Here is a 22,502-nt window from a genome sequence, read left to right on the forward strand (position 1 = left end):
CAACACAAGGTTGAATATACACTGGAGTTGCTTACCAAGAAGACAGTGAATGTTCCTGAGTGGCCAAGTTAGTTTTGGCTTAAATCTGCTTGAATCTATGGCAATACTTTAAAATTGCTGTCTAGCCATGATCACCAACATCTTGACAGAGCTTGAACAATTTACTGTATAAAATAATAATTTTCAAAAATCGAGGTGTGCAGAGATCTTAGAGACTTACTCCAAGAAGACTCACAGCCGTAATACTTATCTAATCAAGGTATAAAAAAATGTAATTCATCTAAACAATATATACAGTTGATGTCGGAAGTTTATATACACCTTAGCTAAATACATATAAACCCAGTTTTTCACAATTCCTGACATTTAATCCTAGTAAAAATCTTTGGTCAGTTAGGATCACCACTTTATTTTAAGAATGTCAAATGTCAGAATAATAGTAGAGAGAATGATTTATTTCAGTTTTTATGTCTTTCATCACATTCCCAGTGGGTCAGAAGTTTACATACACTCAATTAGTATTTGGTAGCATTGCATTTTAAATTGTTAAACTTGGGTCAAACGTTTCGGGTAGCCTGTCCCATTCCTAGAGCTGGTGTAACTGAGTCAAGTTTGTAGGCCTCCTTGCTCGCACACACTTTTTCAGTTCTAACCACAAATTTTCTATAGGATTGAGGTCAGGGCTTTGTGATGGCCACTCCAATAGCTTGACTTTGTTGCCCTTAAGCCAATTTGCCACAACCTTGGAAGTATGCTTGGGGTCATTGTCCATTTGGAAGACCCATATGCGACCAAGTTTTAACTTCCTGACTGATGTCTTGAGATGTTGCTTCAATATATCCACGTCATTTTCTGTCCTCATGATGCCATCTATTTTGTGAAGTGCACCAGTCCCTCCTGTAGCAAAGCACCCCCACAACATGATGCTGCCACCCCCGTGATTCACGGTTGGCATGGTGTTCTTCGGCTTGCAAGACTCCCCCTTTTTCCTACAGACATAACGATGGTCATTATGGCCAAACAGTTCTATTTTTGTTTCATCAGACCAGAGGACATTTCTCCAAAAAGTACAATCTTTGTCCCCATGTGCAGTTGCAAACCGTAGTCTGGCTTTTTTATGGCAGTTTTGGAGCAGTGGTTTCTTCCTTGCTGAGCAGCCTTTCAGGTTATGTCGATATAGGACTCTTTTTACTGTGGATAAAGATATTTTCTACCTGTTTCCTGCAGCATCTTCACAAGGTCCTTTGCTGTTCTGGGATTGATTTGTACTTTTCACACCAAAGTACATTAATCTCTAGGAGACAGAACACATCTCCTTCCTGAGCAGTATGACGGCTGCGTGGTCCCATGATGTTTATGCTTGCGTACTATTATTTGTACAGATGAATGTGGTACCTTCAGACGTTTGGAAATTGCTCCCAAAGATGAACCAGACTTGTGGTGGCCTACACGGTATTTTTCTGAGGTCTTGGCTGATTTATTTTGATTTTCCTATGATGTCAAGCAAAGAGGCACTGAGTTTGAAGGTAGGCCTTGAAATACATCCACAGGTACATTTCCAAATGTTGTCAATTAGCCTATCAGAAGTTTCTAAAGTCATGACATCATTTTCTGGAATTTTTCATGCTCTGTAATTATAAGTGAAATAACCAGTCTGTGAACAACTGTTGGAGAAATGACTTGTGTCATGCACAAAGTAGATGTTCTAACAGACTTGCCAAAACTATAGTTGTTAACAAGACATTTGTTGAGTGGTTTAAAAATTAGTTTTAATGACTCCAACCTAACTGTATGTAAACTTCAACTGTGTGTGTATGTGTGTGTATATATAATATATTATATTATATATATATATATATATATATAATTTTTTGACAGTGTTTTGTGTAGATAAAAAAAAAAACATTTGAATCCCACTTTGTAACACAATAAAATGTGAAGAAATCCAAGCGGGGTGAATACTTGTGATATGTAGTCTAAATCCTGATGTAAACAAATTCAGACGTAACAGGGAAATGTCAAATGATTCAATACTGTAAATAGTTAATGTGTGTTATTTTATTGCATATTGGCAATGTGGATTACATCATGGTATTATTTAAATATTTAACAACTTTAGAGTATGAAAGTGCCTTCAAAGTTGTTCATCTCTGTGTTGATGTAAAATGTGTCTGTTATTGAACCTAACAGTTGCTTGTAGAGCTGAAAAAGGAAATAAAAAATGTTTACACTTCATTTTCATAGTTGTATTTTGCATGATTTAAGCTTCATGACTTTACAGGGCCAAATCTTACAGGGGGTTTAAATATCAAATAGGCATCATTTTGGGGATTGAATGCTGATTACATGAATGTTTCCAATATTCTGTCGACCGTATCAGATTTTGTACCATCTGGAAGTCATGATGACAATTTTCCATGGCCCAGTCTTAATTACTTAACACTGTGTTTAATCTAGAAGACACACACTCTGCTAATCTGGCGTTTTGTGATATTTCCTTTCCTATTGTTCTGCGTCTGTCTGTTCACCCAGTAAATGGGTTGGTCCTGTTTGACGTGCCAGTGGAGAAATTGCACTAGTTGGGGTAGCATATCAAATTCTATGATATTTCATCTTTCTTGTGAATGCAGTTTACCATTGATCAGTGTTCCATTTTCTCATCGAAAGGGACTTTTGTTTTCTGTGTTGCTTTGTATGAGGGAAAAAATGTTTTCACATGTGGGATTCTGCTGTCATCATTCTTTTGATGTTCACACCAAAAAAAATCATTGCAAGACAATCTCCATCATTGCATTTATTCAAAGTCCAAAAACAATATATCTTGCTTGAGGCTTTCACTTTCTTTCCTAGTCCTGTATTCCATAAACCAGGCATCATCAACTAGATTCAGCTGCGGGATGTTTGTTTTTTTCTCGAGTGGAGGCAGGAACGTAATGACAAATCATTTGTAAATTGCAAATTGACCGCAAGAAGCCCAAACAGATATATTTCAAACCTTGTATACATTTGTATACGATCAGAGACTATATTATGCGTGAGGGATACTTGGGAATAGATTTCCAAAATTAAAATAATTTGGAGCTGATTTCCTGGTGTTCTTATAGTTTTTAAAAAAAATGTAAAACAATTACATTTTTGCTCAGAAAACTTGGAACACAAAAATAAAACCACACACGGGCCAAATTCAGCCTGCGGGCCACCATTTGGGGAACCCTGCTATAAACTCACATCATGCTTAATGCAAACAATCAGGAAAATCACTGATTTCAAATAAGTGAATCTTTATTGAGAAAAAAGATTGATGCAAATACAAAACACCAAGATATCTATATTCAAAGCCGGTCATGATAATGATTAAAAAAAGATAAGTTCACTTTTTCTTAAAGAAGCAGTACGTGATCCATAGTTCTTCCATTGACACATTAAAAAAGCAATGACTTCATCTTCCTATATACAAATGAGGTAAAAACATAAAATTCCACAATATGTTTGTATCCATTAGACAATGTTGAAGCCATTTATGATACAAATTAAAGTAGAATCTTTTCTCTGAGAGAAGAGAGAAATCCTGTGAATCCCAAACACAATCTTCACATTTTTAATCATTATTTTTTACTAGCTCCTCTATAAGCCAGGTTCCTGGCCAAGCCGTGCTCGGAGGATGAATCAAAACTCCATCCCTTGAGGAGCTTTTGATGCCTATGAAAAAGCATTGCGGCAGCGGCAGCGTTCCGTTCCCTCACCTCCCTATCCTATTTTAAACTCACGTTCTTGCTGCCTTCAGAAAATTGGCACGTTTGAAATCCGTAATCAGAATGTCGACTTCTCAATCGACTTTTAAAACTCCCATGATCCTTTGGTTTACAGCATGACAGCTCCGCCATCAACTCCCATTAGGATTAGTGCGCTGATGTGTTTTTAACACACTCCTACCCTTTACTGTTGTACCGTCACGCTCAACATGCAGCGTTTCTGCACTGATTCGTTTTTTTTTTAAGTAAATCAAAATAATGAGAAGGGTGTGCTGATGCTACCTTGAAATACATGAAATACAATGTTGGTGTTTAGTCTATCGCAGAGGAAGGTAACATTACTTATTTATTCCATTTGCTGTGCAACAAACCATTTCCTCTACTCCCCATGGAGCTTCACAGCTCCTCACACAAGCACATTTAACTCAGAGTCCCGGAGGTGCTTTGTATCAGCACAAACCTTCCCTCCTTTCCACTCTTCCTCCCTTCTGCATTCTTTGGCTAATTTCATCTCCACTCTCCACTCCTCTCTCAAAGCAGAGGCGAACAACACAAATGCAGTGAACGCTGACTTCTGAAGGGTTTTTAGTTTGGGCAGATTGGTCCTGGTTTATATGATAGGGGGGAACTGTTTGTGGGGGCATCATCCTCCAGCTTTGGGGAAGATAAATAGCTGAAGCCCACTGGGTGAGATCCTTCGTGTGAATACCCATGTAGCTGGGTCATTTCCCTTTGATCGTTCAATCCACTGGGCTCATACTGTTTACTGTGAACGCCCCGACCACCCCTTTAACATAACTGGTAAACACTCCCTTCCAGACATATATCAGTGAACACAGTCAACTATAGCTGCCTCCACTATCACAACGCCATGGCAACAGCAGCGATGGTCAGAGGGTGTCCACTGTCAATTCTATAGGAGGCTTCGGTGCGACCCTCTCTGCACTTTTTTCACCTTGGACCGCCATTCACGATGAATTTGTCATTTGTATTCATAGCATGGTCCTCTGCTGCAATGGTGGTGTTCAGAATGTTTGGTATTCCTGAGAAAGAAGGTTAAAGCTGAGAAACAGAAAAGGCCCTTTCCTCAGCTCCTCTGTCCTTTCCTTTTCTTCTCTCCGGCTTGATTTCTGAGCTCTCTTCCTCCGGTGAATATAAATGAATGGAGGGGAGAGTGAAGTGAATAGAAAACCAAATCAAGGAAGGAGAAGTTTAGGATATAACATACGAGCACAACTGTTAACTGTGACTGCACACCCAGCAAAGAGATTTTGGAAAGAGAGCCCACTGGAAGGCCACAGAAAAAACTATTCCTGTATCAAATGTCTAAGCAGTTTTTCAAAACACTGATGTATCACAGACATAGAGAACAGAATATGGTATATCAAGGGCCAAGAGGTGCGAGGCAATCCTCGCAATTCATTTCACTGACAAATATAATAACATTTTCACCCAAATTATTGTCAACAGCAAGCCACTGCAATAAGGCTGTGTGCCATGTAAGTGCCATAATTAATCTGTCCATGTCATTGATTGGCAGCTCCCATTATCCAGTGAACAGTGAGTCTCAGCTATAGGCCTGGTTAGGTTAACATCAGTCCCAGCCTCAGCCTCGCTCTAGGCCCGTTTAGAGAAAAAACCCTGTGGAGAACAAGTCACTCCCAGAGGAGAGAGGCCAAGCTCTCCATCAGTCTCTCTCTCCTTCCTGAACTTCTCTCTCTCCTCCTATGCTTCCAATTAGTTTACTGTAGCTCTGTAGTTTCCTGCTGTTTGGTGGTCTCTGCAGCACGGTAGCTTGGTCTGTCTCCCTCAGCGTTCAGAGGTCGCTGGCCTCGGTCTTCTCGTAGAGGGCTTTGAGTTTCTCGAAACGTGGGCCCCAATCCTTCAGGGAGTCTTGGCCCCTAGCCGTGTCCTCCTCCAGCCCGGCTGAGCTGAAGGAGCTGAGGGACCCGGCCAGCGAGCCTCCCCCCTCCGTGGAGAACACCTGCAGGGAGTCGAAGGGGGCCGACTCTGGGGCCTGGTCAGCGTCCCGGATGATCTCACACAGGTAGCGGGCCAGGTCCTGGCTGGAGAAGGACAGGCTCTTTCTGGCCAGCAGGAGGGGCCTGCTCTGGCCCTGGGCGAGGGACCTGGTGGGGGGCACATCCCTCCGCAGGGTGGTGGTGAAGGAGGAAGGGGCGGTGCTGGCGCCCAACCTGCTAAGAGTGTCCTGGGGCTGTTGGTGCTGGGTGTGGGGGTGGTGATGTTGGTGGATGGCCCTGGAACGGCTGTACTGGACAGACTGGGCCGGACTGGGCTGGAGAGACTTCTGTAGCTCGGCCATATCATATGCATTCTACACGTACACACACACGCACACACACACACAGAGGGAGAGAGGATGGAACGTCAAAATAGAGAATGGAAAGGAGGAACAAATGGACAGATGGAGCAATAGAAAGTATTTCATATTTTATTAGCATCCCCATTAGCTGTTGCCAAGGCAGCAGCTTCTCTTCCCGGGATTCAAACAAGTTAAACATCACATCAGAGAGCGTGATGGTGAGAAGAGGAGAAAAAAAGAGCAGAGCTTCCTCTGCATATGCTCTACCTGTCTACATTTACACTCTGTCTTCATTTTCTCCCTTAGTGAACGAAATCCAGATGAATTCTCTGCTAGTGGAGAGGTGACAGACTGTATTAGCCGAATACACTAAGTAATCTGAGGGAATGTGAAGGGGGCAAGGGGAGTGTTTCACTTCAACAGAGCACAGGGAAATATTGGACGAGGGCTAGAGAACATCCATTTTTATATAACACACAATCACTTCAGCATTCATTTGATTCAGGCGAGACTGATTCACCCTCGTTACCACTGCAGCGCTTCACTCTGGAGAGATGGAAGCCTGGGCCCTGGAGGAAAAGAGGATGGAGGAATGGTAGAGTGGAGGAGTAAATGACACATGGGCGGGTGTGCTCTGTAATTGATTACCTCAAATAAAATGTTATTTGTCATATGCTCCGAATATAACAGGTGGAGACCTTACTCACAAGCCCTTAACCAACAATGCAGTTCAATAAATATTTATTGAATTTAACTAAAGGAAAACATTGTTCTAAAATCAAAAAGTAACACAAGAAAATTACATAACAATAACAAGACTATATACAGGGGGTACTGGTACCAAGTCAATGTACAGGTTAGTCGAGGTCATTTGTAAAGTGGCTATGCATAGATAAACAGCGAGTAGCAGCAGTGTAAAAACAAGGAGGGGTTCAACGTAAATAGTCTGGTGGCCACTTGATTAATTGTTCAGCAGTTTTATGGCAGGCTCTCGCATCTAAAGATCCACCAGAGGACCTCTTAAAGGATTTCAGCATCACTAAGCATCTGATCCGTTATGTGTCATGGTCACAGTGACTCCTGACCCCTCCTGTCTCAGCCTCCAGTATTTATGCTGCAGTTGTTTATGTGTCGGGGGGCTAGGGTCAGTTTGTTATATCTGGAGTACTTCTCCTGTCCTATCCGGTGTCCTGTGTGAATTTAAGTATACTCTCTCTAATTCTCTCTTTCTCTCTTTCTTTCTCTCTCTCGGAGGACCTGAGCCCTAGGACCATGCCTCAGGACTACCTGACATGATGACTCCTTGCTGTCCCCAGTCCACCTGGCCGTGCTGCTGCTCCAGTTTCAACTGTTCTGCCTGTGATTATTATTATTTGACCATGCTGGTCATTTATGAACATTTGAACATCGTGGCCATGTTCTGTTATAATCTCCACCCAGCACAGCCAGAAGAGGACTGGCCACCCCACATAGCCTGGTTCCTCTCTAGGATTCTTCCTAGGTTTTGGCCTTTCTAGGGAGTTTTTCCTAGGCACCGTGCTTCTACACCTGCATTGCTTGCTGTTTGGGGTTTTAGGCTGGGTTTCTGTACAGCACTTTGAGATATCAGCTGATGTACGAAGGGCTATATAAATAAATTTGATTTGATTTGATTGATTGTGTGTAAGGAGTTCATGAATATTCAAACACTCCACTAGTGTCTTTTTAGTTGGAGGTGAACCAGAGTGAGAAGGTGTTACAATGGCATGGTGGGGAAGAGGAGTGTGCTTGAGCTAGTGTGGTACCCATAATGCCTAGCCTCGAATCCAACCTGAATTGTTTCACTTCACAAACTCAGTCTGGAACTGCGTTCAGTGAAACCATTTGTGACAAGGGACAAAAAGGCACTGCATCACATTGTGCGTTAGTGTGTAGGAGACATAGATGTGTTCTCGCTTACCTGGTCCTCCTCTCCTCCTCCTTCCTCATCGTAGTTGAGCACGTTCTCTCTAATATCCTCCCAGCCATCATGGTGAGCTGACACGTGGTAAACGCCCTCCTTTAGGCCCTTGTAGCTGCGCCAGCGGGTGTACAGGAAGATGCCCAGCAGCAGCACTAGGGGGCGCCAGAGAGCACAGAAGGAGGAAGAGGCAGACGCACACAGAGAGAGAGAGAGAGAAAGTTCCTAGTTCAGTTTGATTAGAAGTGACTGCGTGAACTGTTTCCACTGCGTTGATTTGACATTGCATTATCAGCATGATGGCTGTGCTGAGAGGCCTGACAGGTGGAGTGCTGGCTGACTGCTGGGACAGCTACTCAATAAGTTCTCTCTCTGCAGAGTTGCAAATGGTGTTCTCAAAATCAATCCTCCCCTATAGACTGCTGTGACCTTTAGAGTATATTATCTACCCATACAGTTCTTCTCCATAAATCTCTCTATACTCTACCCCTCCCTCCCCCTTCCGTCGCACCTTATTTGACTCAACCTCTCAGCTTTGATCATTCCTCAGATTTCTTCCTCTCTCTCTCTCTCTCCCTCTCCCTCCTTCGGTTTCTTCAAATTCCTTTTTCTCTATCCCTCTCTCCCTCTCAATTGCCCTTATTTGTTTTGGTTCTCTGTGTTGATTGTTGTGTGCTCACCTATCATTAGTTTGATAAGGTGTCACTTAGCAAGGGGACCGGGGCGACAGGGTGAGACAGATCGAATTGAAATCTCCCAATTATCAGGGCAATCTCTGAGTGAACTCTCCCTCTTCAGAAGTGAGGTACTGGTACGGGCAAAAAAAAATCCATATCAATTTACGAACACAATGTTCACCCACCTATGTTCACAAGCAAATCAAGTCGCTTTTTAGAGGGCTTTGTAGCGCTGGGTCTATTGCACAGGAATATGCAATCCCATGTCTGTCTGTTACTCTATCACTCCTGTGAAATGTTGCAATTGTCTTCAGACAAGACATGTTCATCTAGGTGAGGTGTTCAAAAAGCCTCGGAGATTGACACGTTTCTGTTCTCAGGACATGTTCATCTAGGTGAGGTGTTCAAAAAGCCTCAGAGATTGACACGTTTCTGTTCTCAGGTGTGGGAATAGGCTGCATGTCAAGTCGTGTCATATCTGTCTCCAACTCTGAAACACAGTGTTTGTCTATGACGGTCTGCCATCACTTGGATTGAGAGTGTTGTGTGACGAAGAGAAAGGTTTCTCTGAAGTTAGTTCAGGTCAGCTCTCATAGAGACTTCCCTATTTGGGTTGTGTGTCTTCAAAGGCCCTCTGCGATTTAGAAATGTGTGTCTGTTCTCTCCAGGAGTGGAACTGTTGCTCTGATTACCAAGCAGAGGAGGTCTGAGTGGCTGGCTAGCTGCAGTCTGCCTCCACGCCTTTTTTTCCCCCTCTCTCCTCCTCTCCTCCTCTCCTCCCAGAACCCTACCAAAGCCTGCACTATCGATTGCATCACCCAACTAATGACCTCACACAAGCTTCTCCGTAACCCTAAGATAGACAACATGCATCCCAGTGTCTAACACACACCACCATCTATTCCAGGTTATGGAATATCACTCAAGGTGATTGATTCTGTCTGTACCACACATTTAAAAAAAAAAATCATATAGACACTGTAACTGGCATGTGCATCATGCTGAGTCCTGTGATGCATTCATTTGGAGTAAAAACCATTTTTTTAAATAAAGTAATTCACTGAAGAATTTGTTTGTTTTTCTGCACCGCTTGCAATTTTACTAGTCAGGAAATACCGATTTATAAGACAAGTGTATAATTCCACCAGGAGCAAAGCATACTGTTTTGCATACCGCATGGCAAAATACTGAAACAGTTACATTTCGGGTTTCAACACTAATGCCTATTGTGTAACGATAGCTCGATTCTGTACACAGTAATGCATGAGGACAGTATATACTGTGGACTTTTCTTAGCTCAGACCCATATGAACGTGGATAAAGGAAGAAAAGCCTGTTTTTCCTCTCTCCTCTGTTATACCATCGTGAGAGCATGGCGAGATGAGAATCTCTAAATAAATCAATCCTAGTCAATAATGAGCCGGCTCAAGGCCATCAAAAGTATAATGCTGTTTGCTGCAGCGGGCCTAGCAAAGCCTGCTCTCGCTCCGTCCATTCCTCATTCTATTACTAAGTGTCTGTGTCTTTCCATTTCTCTCTTCCTTTCTCTCATTCTCTCCCTTGTACCCCTAATCCCCTTCGCTGTCTTTCGGTGTCTGTGTACCTCTCCCTCCCTGCCATCCCTCCTTTCTCTGTCATTCTCTCTCACTATATTTTTATCCTCTCTCATTGACTCTTTCTCTGTCATTCTCTCTCACTGTATTTCTGTCCTCTCTCATTGACTCTTTCTCTGTCATTCTCTCTCACTGTATTTCTGTCCTCTCTCATTGACTCTTTCTATGTCATTCTCTCTCACTGTATTTCTGTCCTCTCTCATTGACTCTTTCTATGTCATTCTCTCTCACTGTATTTCTGTCCTCTCTCATTGACTCTTTCTATGTCATTCTCTCTCACTGTATTTCTGTCCTCTCTCATTGACTCTTTCTCTGTCATTCTCTCTCACTGTATTTCTGTCCTCTCTCATTGACTCTTTCTATGTCATTCTCTCTCACTGTATTTCTGTATTTCATTGACTCCTCTCTCATTGACTCTTTCTCTGTCATTCATTCTCTCTCACTGTATTTCTGTCCTCTCTCATTGACTTTCTATGTTATTCTCTCTCACTGTATTTCTGTCCTCTCTCATTGACTCTCTCTCTCATTGACTGTCATTCTCTCACTGTATTTCTGTCCTCTCTCACTGTATTTTTATCCTCTCTCATTGACTCTTTCTCTGTCATTCTCTCTCACTGTATTTCTGTCCTCTCTCATTGACTTTCTATGTTATTCTCTCTCACTGTATTTCTGTCCTCTCTCATTGACTCTCTCTCTCTGTCATTCTCTCTCACTGTATTTCTGTCCTCTCTCATTGACTCTTTCTATGTCATTCTCTCTCACTGTATTTCTGTCCTCTCTCATTGACTCTTTCTCTGTCATTCTCTCTCACTGTATTTCTGTCCTCTCTCATTGATTATTTCTATCTTATTCTCTCTCACTGTATTTCTGTCCTCTCTCATTGATTCTTTCTATCTTATTCTCTCTCACTGTATTTCTGTCCTCTCTCATTGACTCTTCCTATGTCATTCTCTCTCACTGTATTTCTGTCCTCTCTCATTGACTCTTTCTCTGTCATTCTCTCTCACTGTATTTCTGTCCTCTCTCATTGACTCTCTCTCTCTGTATTTCTGTCCTCTCTCATTGATTCTTTCTATCTTATTCTCTCTCACTGTATTTCTGTCCTCTCTCATTGACTCTTTCTCTGTCATTCTCTCTCACTGTATTTCTGTCCTCTCATTGACTCTTTCTATGTCATTCTCTCTCACTGTATTTCTCTTTCATTGACTGTCATTCTCTCTCACTGTATTTCTGTCCTCTCTCATTGACTCTTCCTATGTCATTCTCTCTCACTGTATTTCTGTCCTCTCTCATTGACTCTTTCTCTGTCATTCTCTCTCACTGTATTTCTGTCCTCTCTCATTGACTCTCTCTCTCTGTCATTCTCTCTCACTGTATTTCTGTCCTCTCTCATTGACTCTTTCTCTGTCATTCTCTCTCACTGTATTTCTGTCCTCTCTCATTGACTCTCTCTCTCTGTCATTCTCTCTCACTGTATTTCTGTCCTCTCTCATTGACTCTTCCTCTGCTCCACTTTGTGCTCATCTCATACCTCTATTGGTTCCAGGTTATCACTCACTGGCTAAATGGTTTGCCATATAACCCTCATTCCATCCCTAGCAAAGAGCCAGCTGAGGCTCCAAACCCAACGTGTTGACTCTTAAAAAAGGTTTTCAAACTGGGTTTTTTCTCCCCCAAAGGATAACCCTTTTGGGTTCCAGATGGAACCCTTTTTGGTTCCAAGTACAACCCTTCTGAGCTCCATGTAGAACACTTGGTGGAACGGGTTCTACATGGAACCCAAATGGGTTCTTCAAAGGGTTCTCCTGTGGGGACAGCATAATACCCTTCAAGGTTCTGGATAACACACTTTTGTCTGCAAGAGACCACACTGTGAATAGCAACAGGTCCAGAGACACCTTCAAAAAGGCTTCAGCCAACATCACCGTCCAACAGCTGTGGCATTTGTGCCTGTCACCGTGGAAACTAATCCGGATACAGGCAGGACAATAAAGAGGAGACATAAAAGAGGGATATCTTATAGAGTTGTATTCCTCTCTCTGACTGAGACTACTTTTTCATCCCCACCTCACAACAGACTCAGGATGAAAAGCTAAACTAATCTGGAACCGTGTGCAGGACAGAAGGGATTAGACAGCGTCTGAATACATACACACACACTGAGAATACATACACACACACTGAACAGTCTGACTTCCCAGTGTGTGCGTGCGTGCGTGCATGTGTGTGTGTGTGTGTGTGTGTATTTGGTGGATGTCAGTGATCCAGAATTATCACTCAACACCTTGAAACAGTGGAGAACCAAGCTGTTCCATTCCTTTCACCATGAATGTTCAGTGTGTAGCCTCACCTGCCAGTTGTACAGTCTTTTAGAACCTGTTGTTACCCACACAGCTGGTAGACAACACTCAGTACCAGCGTAGTTAGCAACCAAAACATTCTCTCTGTAGCCATATAGCTTAATGATGGATAATGGAGTTTGTATCTGGTTAGAGATCAATACGTGTTACATTTAGTCAGTAGCAGGTTTACTGTGAATTATTGAACAAACAACGTAGGATATGCAGACCTCAATCAACAAGCAGTTCAGTAACAAAGTAGGAAGAAGACACAACATAAATATTACTGGTGACAAAGAAACCTTAAGAACAACGGTTGAATCAGAACAATGGAAGTGAGAGCGAACGGCGAGGATAGGAGTATGGAAAACAAACTATGAAGAGAGTTTTGAGAATAGTGTTTAAATATGATTCAAATATCTTATGACACGGGGCTGTACATAGTGATAAAAGGATGCCTGTAATTCACTAGTCAATTCGAAAGTACATGGAATAGGGTCCCTCTACTCTAACATTCGTCCGCTGAGTAAAATACACTCACAAAACTGTTTAGAAAAGTGATTTAGGTAGCAGTTGGTGATGTGACTTGCCATACGATTTCATGTAAGAAAATGCATTGAGAAGTAACATCAACCTCGGCATCAGATAAGACGCTGCATGCGCTGTATTGTGTGGATTGCCCTGCCCATTGCGTTTCCGGTGTAGTGATTTGAGGTGCAATTTGGTTTCGAAAACATTAATAGGATGTGTGTGAGGCCTCTCCATATCTCCCTCTCTGTCAGACCCAGTGGCAGGTTCACTCAGAGTTCTGACTCACTGTGTTTTTATAAGGAGCCCCGGACGCGAGGAGAGGAGGCTGCGAGGCACTGCTCGTCAGTTCACTTCCACATCAGCAACCCTGAGAGTTTTCACGGACACACAATCCCCCCCCAAAACCAGAACCTGGCATCACATGGCCCAAGCAGTCCATGGGTAGCTAGGCTCTTCTCACGGACGGAGAGGATAGGCTGGCAACCACAGCCTGGTACCCAATCAGGTACCACTACTATGGAGTCAAACAGGGATTTATTCTGTACATTCCACCATGTAGCTCGTTCTATCTGCAAATTCCTACTTCTGTACACTGTGGACTCTGTGGCTTTTGCAGTTGTCTCTTGTCATTGAGGTCACTGGACAACCTTGAAACATCTGCAGACTAACGGACCATACTCATACAGTTGATGACGTCATTCTACTGTATTCGTTGATAGTGCCCATGATGAGCCCTCGGGCACAGTGGTGTAAAAGCCATAGGTTAGAGCCCGCTGGATGGCTATGGGGCATACTGAGACATACAAACACACATAGCCAGAGGAGATAATGCAAGTCTGCAAAAAACTAGGCATTATTGCCTATTGGCATTAGGGGAATATCACAAATATCAGAGGGATCTTGGAGAGATGTCCTCTCTGCCCCTCAAGATAAGGCACCTTGGCAGCACAACACCCGGTGCACTACACCAGATATTATCTCTGTGGGTCTATGGGCCTAAACAGATCATTTAGGGCTACGCACTCATCTTCATTTATAGATCGATCATTGGTCTAACAAGCAAGACCTAAAAGCTGGACCCTTTAACTGAGCCTGTAGCATCACCCTCCTACAAAGGAACACCTACTGCAGTCAAAAGGCACAGCTTATTCCCAACTAAAATCACTTTGCGTTTAGTCTACGACAGCAAAACTGAACATTGGGTAATTTTCACGGATGCAATTTGTCCCTCTCCAATACAGTTCTGGCAAGCTTCACTAAGATCTATTTTTTGGACAAGGAGAGCAGGCCTCCTGCTATTTCCTTTCCAGCTGTAGCTAGCTGAGAGCGTGTGAGACAGTGGGGAGGTTTCTTCTGCATCCAACGGAGGAGGGAGGTGGGTGAGAGGAGGAATTGGAGTGGGTGAGGAGGTGGAGGCGTATAGCGTTCGCATCATGCCATAAACCTATTAACCGTTAAGAAAAGGAAGCTTCAGAACGAGATGCTTTTGTTCGGCTTAATGTCAAGAGAGCCAGAGCCCTTTACACTCTCAGTTATTCAACTGCTTGGATTCACTCCAAACAAACTGGATTGAATGCAGCTGGGAAGAAAAACCTCTCTCTCGATACTTAAGTTGCTGTGAGTGGAATGCTTGGCCGATTGAAATTCTATCCAAAGCCCTAGTGCATTGATCTCAATTTCTTTGGGCTTCGGTAAACAGCACATTGTGCGCCTACAAATCAAGTAATTAACACGTAAAAATCAACAGTGGCTGTGGATGATCAAGGTCATGTTGCCTTTAAAATTAAGCTAAGCTATGAGAGGGGAAATTAAAATTGAGCGACGGCTAGAAGTTGAACGCCCGATGAAGATAGAGGACAGGACAGTCGGAGACAGCCAGCACATTAACACCTGATCTAGTGACTGACTATGACTGGCTGACACTAGATTGACCAAAAGGCATGTATCAAGGTGGACTACTGAGTACTGGTCAAAGGGACTCATTTTCACTGCCTGTCATAACTAGAGTATAAGCTGGACCTTGCTACCGTAGCACGGTCCATACGCTGCCCACACACGGTCACTGTTTGACTCAGGCAATTTCTACTAGACCTGTCAATGGACTTACAGCACAGTGCTCTACCTCAGCTGACAGACCGATAGGGGAGATGGATGTTAAGTTCATGTTTTAAGTATCCCAATATTTCTGTTATTACGGGGCTATCACTCAGTCAAGAGTGCGCATGAAGTCGGGTTGGTTGATGGACCTGGCCTTGAGTGTTATGGCGACCTTTGATGGTGTTCATACGGTATAGTAAACTTTGTTCAACTGGAACCTTGTCGTTGTGTCATTTCCAATTAACATTGGTAGCAGAGGATGGTTAATAACTACAATGTGCCCCCTCGCTTCGACGAGAAGAGGTCGTACGAAAGTTGGAAAAATGAACTTGGAATCTGGACACGCGTTACTAATCTGGACGCGAAAAAGCAAGCACTTGCGGTGGTATTATCGCTGGAGGAAAGAGCGAGCGACACAGCACTGGAAATAGCCGTTGAGGATTTGAACATGGATGAGGGTATGGGAACTTTGATAAGAGCACTGGATTCTGTGTTTCTTAAAGAAGAGAAAGACGGTGCCTACGAGGCATATTCAACAGCCACGTGTTAAGAGAACAAGGTTGATCCAATCTGAAAACTGGACAAACTGTTAAATACATGGTATTCCACATACAGCAACCGTCATTGGACGAGCAGGAAAAGCCAAAGGAAAACACCAGAACTGGTCCAACTTGCAGTACTCTGAACCAGCTACACTTTCTGGTACAACAGGGCCAGCTGACCAGTCACTTGTAGATCATCTCAGAATTGAACCAATGGAAAATCGAGAAAAACAGAATGACATTCAAAATGATGATGTACTTGAAACAAAGGACGTGTCATTTGACTCCGCTAAGCCAGATGAGCTCAGTAATTGGAGGAAAAATTGAGTGTTTGAGGAAGACAAAGACATTGGTCAAAAATGTGTCTCAACAAGGTGGGTGTGTACCCTTAAAGAATCCTTAACTGTGTCTAGTGGCTAGAGGTTTAGAGGAGCTGGCTGCTAAACAACTCCCAAACGACTCATCTAGTGGCTAGAGGTTTAGAGGAGCTGGCTGCTAAAGAACTCCCAAACGACTCATCTAGTGGCTAGAGGTTTAGAGGAGCTGGCTGCTAAACAACTCCCAAACGACTCATCTAGTGGCTAGAGGTTTAGAGGAGCTGGCTGCTAAACAACTCCCAAAAGACTCACCAACATGCGCCTCAGAGTCACTCAGATTGCTGACGTCAGTGATCTGCCAGAAAAAATGGAAACTTAATTCCATAGACATCAAATCTGCATTTTTGCAGGGAACAGAGCTGTCAAGGGACATTCACATCCGACCTCCCTCCAAAGCTAAAAGCGAAGGAACACTGTGGAAACTAAAAAAGTGTGTGTATGGACTGGCAGATGCATCACTCTACTGGTACAACAAAGTCAAGGAAACAATGCTGAATACAGGTGGAAAAATGTCACAAGTGGATCCTGCAGTCGTCTATTGGCTTGATCAAGACTGCAATGTGACTGGAGTACTTGCCTGTCATGTTGATGACTTTATCTGGAGTGGCTCACAGACATTTGCTACAACTGTGATTCCACACCTCAAAGCTCTTTTCCAGGTCGGTCGTGAGGAGCATGATAACTGTTATGTTGGCATAGAGGTTATTACAGTTGATGGAACAATACGGATGCAACAGGAGAGCTATATCAAGAATCTTCAACCCATTCATATGGATTCTTCAAGAGCCGTACAAAGGAATTCCCTTCTATGTGGAATGGGTGGAAGGAGGAAGATTCTCACCTATCTGTTGGCAGTCAAAAAGGATCAGAAGGGTTGTCCGAAGCACACTTGCTGGAGAAACACTTGCTCTTGCGGATGGAATTGACAATGCTATCTATCTTTCTTGCAACTCTGTTCTCAGAGCTTAGCACTGGTGAGACAAAACGGCACATTCCACCTGTAGTTTGTGTCACTGACAACTACTCATTAGTTGATGCTGTGAAGTCAGCCAAGTCTGTCACAGAGAAAAGACTTCGTCTTGAGATTAGCAGCATCAAGGAACTTATTCAAGCACAGAGAATCCAGCGGATTCTGTGGTCGATCACAAAGGAACAGCTTGCTGACTGTCTGACTAAAAAAGGAGCATCGGGTCTTGTGCTCCTACATGCTCTCAGTAATGGAAAGTGTCAGCTTGAGTAATACAAATAAAAACTGTTCACACAACCCATTTGTAATGGGGATCTTGAATAATACTTGGACATTTAATTATATTGTTGATGTTTTATTTGTCTTTAAAGAAAAGGGGAGATTGTTAAGTTCATGTTTTAAGTATCCTAATATTTCTGTTATTACGGGGCTATCACTCAGTCAAGAGTGCGCATGAAGTCGGTTGGTTGATGGACCTGGCCTTGAGTGTAATGGCGACCTTTGATGATGTTCATACGGTATAGTAAACTTTGTTCAACTGGAACCTTGTCGTTGTGTCATTTCCAATTAACAATGGACACGACAAGAGGTTGAATGGGAAGAGGAGAAGAGTCAAGAGGGAGGATTTGATGTCCAGTGTTACCATGAAGATGACACAGACAGGCAGACAGACAGAGAGAGAGAAAGAGACAGACGGACGGACGGGTGGCAGACAGACAGACAGGTGGCAGGCAGGCGGGCGGTCGATCACCAGAGCCGGAGCAGGCAGCAGTTGGTATAGCTACCTAGCAGCACCAGAGCAGGCAGTATTTGGTATAGCTACCTAGCAGCGCCAGAGCAGGCAGTATTTGGTATAGCTACCTAGCAGCGCCAGAGCAGGCAGTATTTGGTATAGCTACCTATCAGCGCCAGAGCAGGCAGTATTTGGTATAGCTACCTAGCAGCGCCAGAGCAGGCAGTATTTGGTATAGCTACCTAGCAGCGCCAGAGCAGGCAGTATTTGGTATAGCTACCTAGCAGCGCCAGAGCAGGCAGTATTTGGTATAGCTACCTAGCAGCGCCAGAGCAGGCAGTATTTGGTATAGCTACCTATCAGCGCCAGAGCAGGCAGTATTTGGTATAGCTACCTAGCAGTGCCAGAGCAGGCAGTATTTGGTATAGCTACCTAGCACCGCCAGAGCAGGCAGTATTTGGTATAGCTACCTAGCAGCGCCAGAGCAGGCAGTATTTGGTATAGCTACCTAGCAGCACCATGAAGCAGATGCAAATGGCGAACAGGGAGCTGAAGCTCAGTCCCACGTCGTCTCGGTAGATGGCCAGCGCCACCTCACAGTGGCGCCCCCGGTAGCCCTCGGGGCAGTGGCACGTGAACTTGGAGGGCGACTGTGCCAGGCAGGTGCCCCGGTGGCACGGCCGACTGGCACACAGGGTGTAGATGCAGAACTTCCCCGTACCATTCAGCTTCACCATGTGGCCAGGGGGGCACCTAAAAAAAAAGATGGAAGGAGAAGCAAGAGGAGACAGAGGTTAGATCTCTCCTTTCTGATTCCCCGATTCTATTTTGGTCCTCCACTGTACTCAGAGGATAGCGGATAACACAGTGTATTGATCGAAACAAATGCATCTCAATTAAATAGTTACTTGTGACTTAGACTCTCCCCCATTTTCCACCCACAGGTTACGGTGCGGTGGCGCTGCGACCCGGACACGAACAGACACAGAGACACACATCGGCATACACACGTATGATGTCAAACCAGTAGGACTCACACAGAGCATTAAACCAGGCTGACGAGCAGCAGCGAGGATGAACATTATATCCCAGGGACTTTTCTAAATCACCACCATTACCAGAATCAGAGAGAGGAGCTAGACCAGGGGGCCTGGGTTGAATAGCTGCCCACACACTGCCTGGCAACATTTGACTCAGGCATGTTTACAGCCAGCCCTGCAGGACTGAGGTGTATCAAAAGGGCCTGGTTTGACTGATGGGGGGGATGAGGGGAAGTTTGTTTAAGATTAAAGGCTGCGAGAGGATGAGGCACTGGCTTCTGACGCTGTAGTCCTTGAAGAAGACAGCGAGGGCCTCGGTGTGTTTGTATGACATAGAGAGAAATTTGAGAATTGTGTTCGATCACGTGTACCTGCACTCATGTACTCTCCAGAGGTCAACGCAGGTGAAGGGGGGGCTACATTGGTTCCTCTTGCAGGAGTCGGAGGAGCAACCCAAGGAGAGTCCCTGGGAACTGACCACGGAGACCCCGTCTCTGGACTGGCCATCCAGAGGCACGTATCGACCGTTCAGCCTCAGGTCCCGAATGCAACCTTGAGAGAGAGAGAGGAGAGGACAGTGTGACAATCAAGCACACACGCACACAAACACACGCTCTGACACACAAACACACACCACTTACTTTCTTTGCCATGCTCTGACATGCTTACAACACTAGTCTTTCAGGGGTTTTAAAGTCCATTTAATAAACACGCACACGCACACTGTTTCTGCCTGAGGCAAAGCTGCCTGACCACCCTTGTATTTGCACATTCTATTGTCTCTCCCCCTGCACGCCACATGCCATTTCCACAGCACTGCAGAGCACTGCACTGCATACTCTCATAGCCGCGTCACACTTTATCTGTCTCATACTAACCTCCCCTAGGGCAGCCATCATCCCCTAACTCTAAAGATGCATCTGTGTGAATTATTCATTCACCAGTCATATGAATCATTTAGAAATCGGCAATACAATACTTTGTAATCTAACTCAAAAGAGGATTATGAATTGATAAAGCCCCTAACTCTGGCTGCATCTTATTGGAAGGCTATGTTCTCAAACTGTCACTAACTGTCTGCCTCGCACGCCCAGCCTTTCCCATCATGCCCCATTCCCTGCAGTCTTCTCACCTTGGAAGCTCTTATTGGAGCCTGAGGGGAAGGCGTTTCCCAGCATCACCACTGCAGGGTCGGTGATGATCTCTCGGCTCCGGCTTGGAGCTGCACTGGTCTCCCGTCTGCCCCCGCCCCCGTCCAGACGCAGGGTCAACTCGTTGTCGTGGCGATCCAGGTAGACCTCGTGCCACTCGCCATTGTCAAGGCGATAGGAGGGCAGTGTCAGGTTGTAGTCTCCATCTCCTAGGTTATAGAAGACAGCCAGTAGGCCCTGGTAGATCTGGAGGAGAGGAGAGAGTTATTGGAGACAGACAGTAGGTCCTGGTAGATCTGAAGGAGAGGAGACAGTTATAGGAGACAGACAGTAGTACCTGGTAGATCTGGAGGAGAGGAGACAGTTAAAGGAGACAGACAGTAGGTCCTGGTAGATCTGGAGGAGAGGAGAGAGTTATTGGAGACAGACAGTAGTTCCTGGTAGATCTGGAGGAGAGGAGAGAGTTATTGGAGACAGACAGTAGGTCCTGGTAGATCTGGAGGAGAGGAAACAGTTATAGGTGACAGAGAGTAGATCCTGGTTGATCTGGAGGAGAGGAGACAGTTATAGGAGACAGACAGTAGGTCCTGGTAGATCTGGAGGAGGGGAGACAGTTTTAGAAGACAGACAATACGTCCTGGTAGATCTGGAGGAGAGGAGGCAGTTATAGGAGACAGACAGTAGATGCTGGTAGATCTGGAGGAGAAGAGACAGTTATAGGAGACAGACAGTAGGTCCTGGTAGATCTGGAGGAGATGAGAGAGTTATAGGAGACAGACAGTAGGTCCTGGTAGATCTGGAGGAGAGGAGAGAGTTATAGGAGACAGACAGTAGGTCCTGGTAGATCTGGAGGAGAGGAGACAGTTTTAGGAGACAGACAGTAGGCCCTGGTGGATCTGGAGGAGAGGAGAGAGTTATAGGAGACAGACAGTAGATCCTGGTACATCTGGAGGAGAGGAGAGAGTTATAGGAGACAGACAGTAGATCCTGGTAGATCTGGAGGAGAGGAGACAGTTATAGGAGACAGACAGTAGATCCTGGTAGATCTAGAGGAGAGGAGAGAGTTATAGGAGACAGACAGTAGGACCTGGTAGATCTGGAGGAGAGGAGACAGTTTTAGGAGACAGGCAGTATATCCTGGTAGATCTGGAGGAGAGGAGAGAGTTATAGGAGACAGACTGTAGGTCCTGGTAGATCTGGAGGAGAGGAGGGAGTTATAGGAGACAACAGACTACTGTTGGTATATAATCGCAAGAGAGTCAATACCCCCCCCAAAAAAAAGTTAAGATGCAGTACACATGCGGTAAACAAAGCCAATAGCACTTGGACAATCCACTCAACAAACCAGCATAGTTCTTCTGATACACAGGCAAGAGGACATCAATGTGAAGGCAGACTAAGGACAGAGATATTAGGGAAAGGAAAATGTCAGGAGGATGATGATTGTGTGACTCTGGGACCACAAGGAAACAGTATAATCAACGAGGGCTGGATCTGATAAGACCCTGCCACACACTAACTGAATTAAACATACCGCCTCCGTAATTAGAAACATCAGGGCCTGGGGAATTCAATATGCCTCCATTTATTCAGCAACTCTCTTTTTAACTTTTCCTCTAGAGGGTAGGTCATCTGGGCTCTATGACATACAATCACTTTCTGGGCTGCTCACATTTTCAAAGAACTTCCTTTCTCTATCATCCACACATCTCTCTCTCTCTCTCTCTCTCACCACATCACTACCTCTCTCTCTCTCTCTCTCTCTCTCTCTCTACATCACTACATCTCTCTCTCTCTCTTTCTCTCTCTCGCTCTCTCTCTCTCGCCACATCACTACCTCTCTCTCTCTCTCTTTCTCTACATCTCTCTCTCCCTATATATATATATGTATATATCACTACATCTCTCTCTCTCTGCATCACTACATCTCTCTCTCTCTACACCACTACATCTCTCTCTCTCTACACCACTACACCTCCCTCCCTCCCTCCAGCTCCACCTCTACCTCCAGCTCCACCTCTAGCTCTACCTCTACCTCCAGCTCTAGCTCTACCTCCACCTCTACCTCTACCTCCAGCTCTACCTCTAGCTCTACCTCCACCTCTAGCTCTACCTCTACATCTACCTCCACCTCTATGGCCTATCCTTATCTTTGTTCTTATCTCCCTCGTTCTGTATCTCTCTCCACCTCCACCTCTAGCTCTACCTCCACCTCTAGCTCTACCTCCACCTCTACCTCTAGCTCTACCTCTAGCTCTACCTCTACCTCTTTGGCCTATCCTTATCTTTGTTCTTATCACCCTCCCTCTCTCTCCCTCCCTCCACCTCCACCTCTACCTCCACCTCCACCTCCACCACTACCTCTACCTCTTTGGCTATCCTTATCTTTGTTCTTATCTCCCTCATTCTCTATCTCTCTCT

General features: G+C 44.6%; 1 protein-coding gene across 2 annotated transcripts in view; it reads right to left on the reverse strand.

The window, feature by feature from the left end:
• Positions 1-3,261: 3,261 nt before the first annotated feature.
• LOC112244915 (neural-cadherin) overlaps positions 3,262-22,502 on the reverse strand; it is a 205,708-nt gene continuing 186,467 nt past the window's right edge. Inside the window, exons 29-33 of one of the 2 annotated variants that reach the window (XM_042330852.1) lie at positions 20,063-20,327; positions 19,302-19,482; positions 18,399-18,643; positions 8,015-8,169; positions 3,262-6,087 (exon numbers count right to left, since the gene is read on the reverse strand). In XM_042330852.1, the coding sequence (XP_042186786.1) occupies positions 5,569-6,087; positions 8,015-8,169; positions 18,399-18,643; positions 19,302-19,482; positions 20,063-20,327 (1,365 nt within the window). In that variant the 3' untranslated portion in view covers positions 3,262-5,568. Of the gene's footprint in view, positions 6,088-6,369; positions 6,645-8,014; positions 8,170-18,398; positions 18,644-19,301; positions 19,483-20,062; positions 20,328-22,502 lie in introns of those variants that run through there. The other variant, XM_042330853.1, reaches the window with a different exon arrangement.

Source organism: Oncorhynchus tshawytscha, linkage group LG12 (assembly GCF_018296145.1).
Source record: "Oncorhynchus tshawytscha isolate Ot180627B linkage group LG12, Otsh_v2.0, whole genome shotgun sequence".
In the NCBI taxonomy this organism is placed as follows: Eukaryota; Metazoa; Chordata; class Actinopteri; order Salmoniformes; family Salmonidae; genus Oncorhynchus; species Oncorhynchus tshawytscha.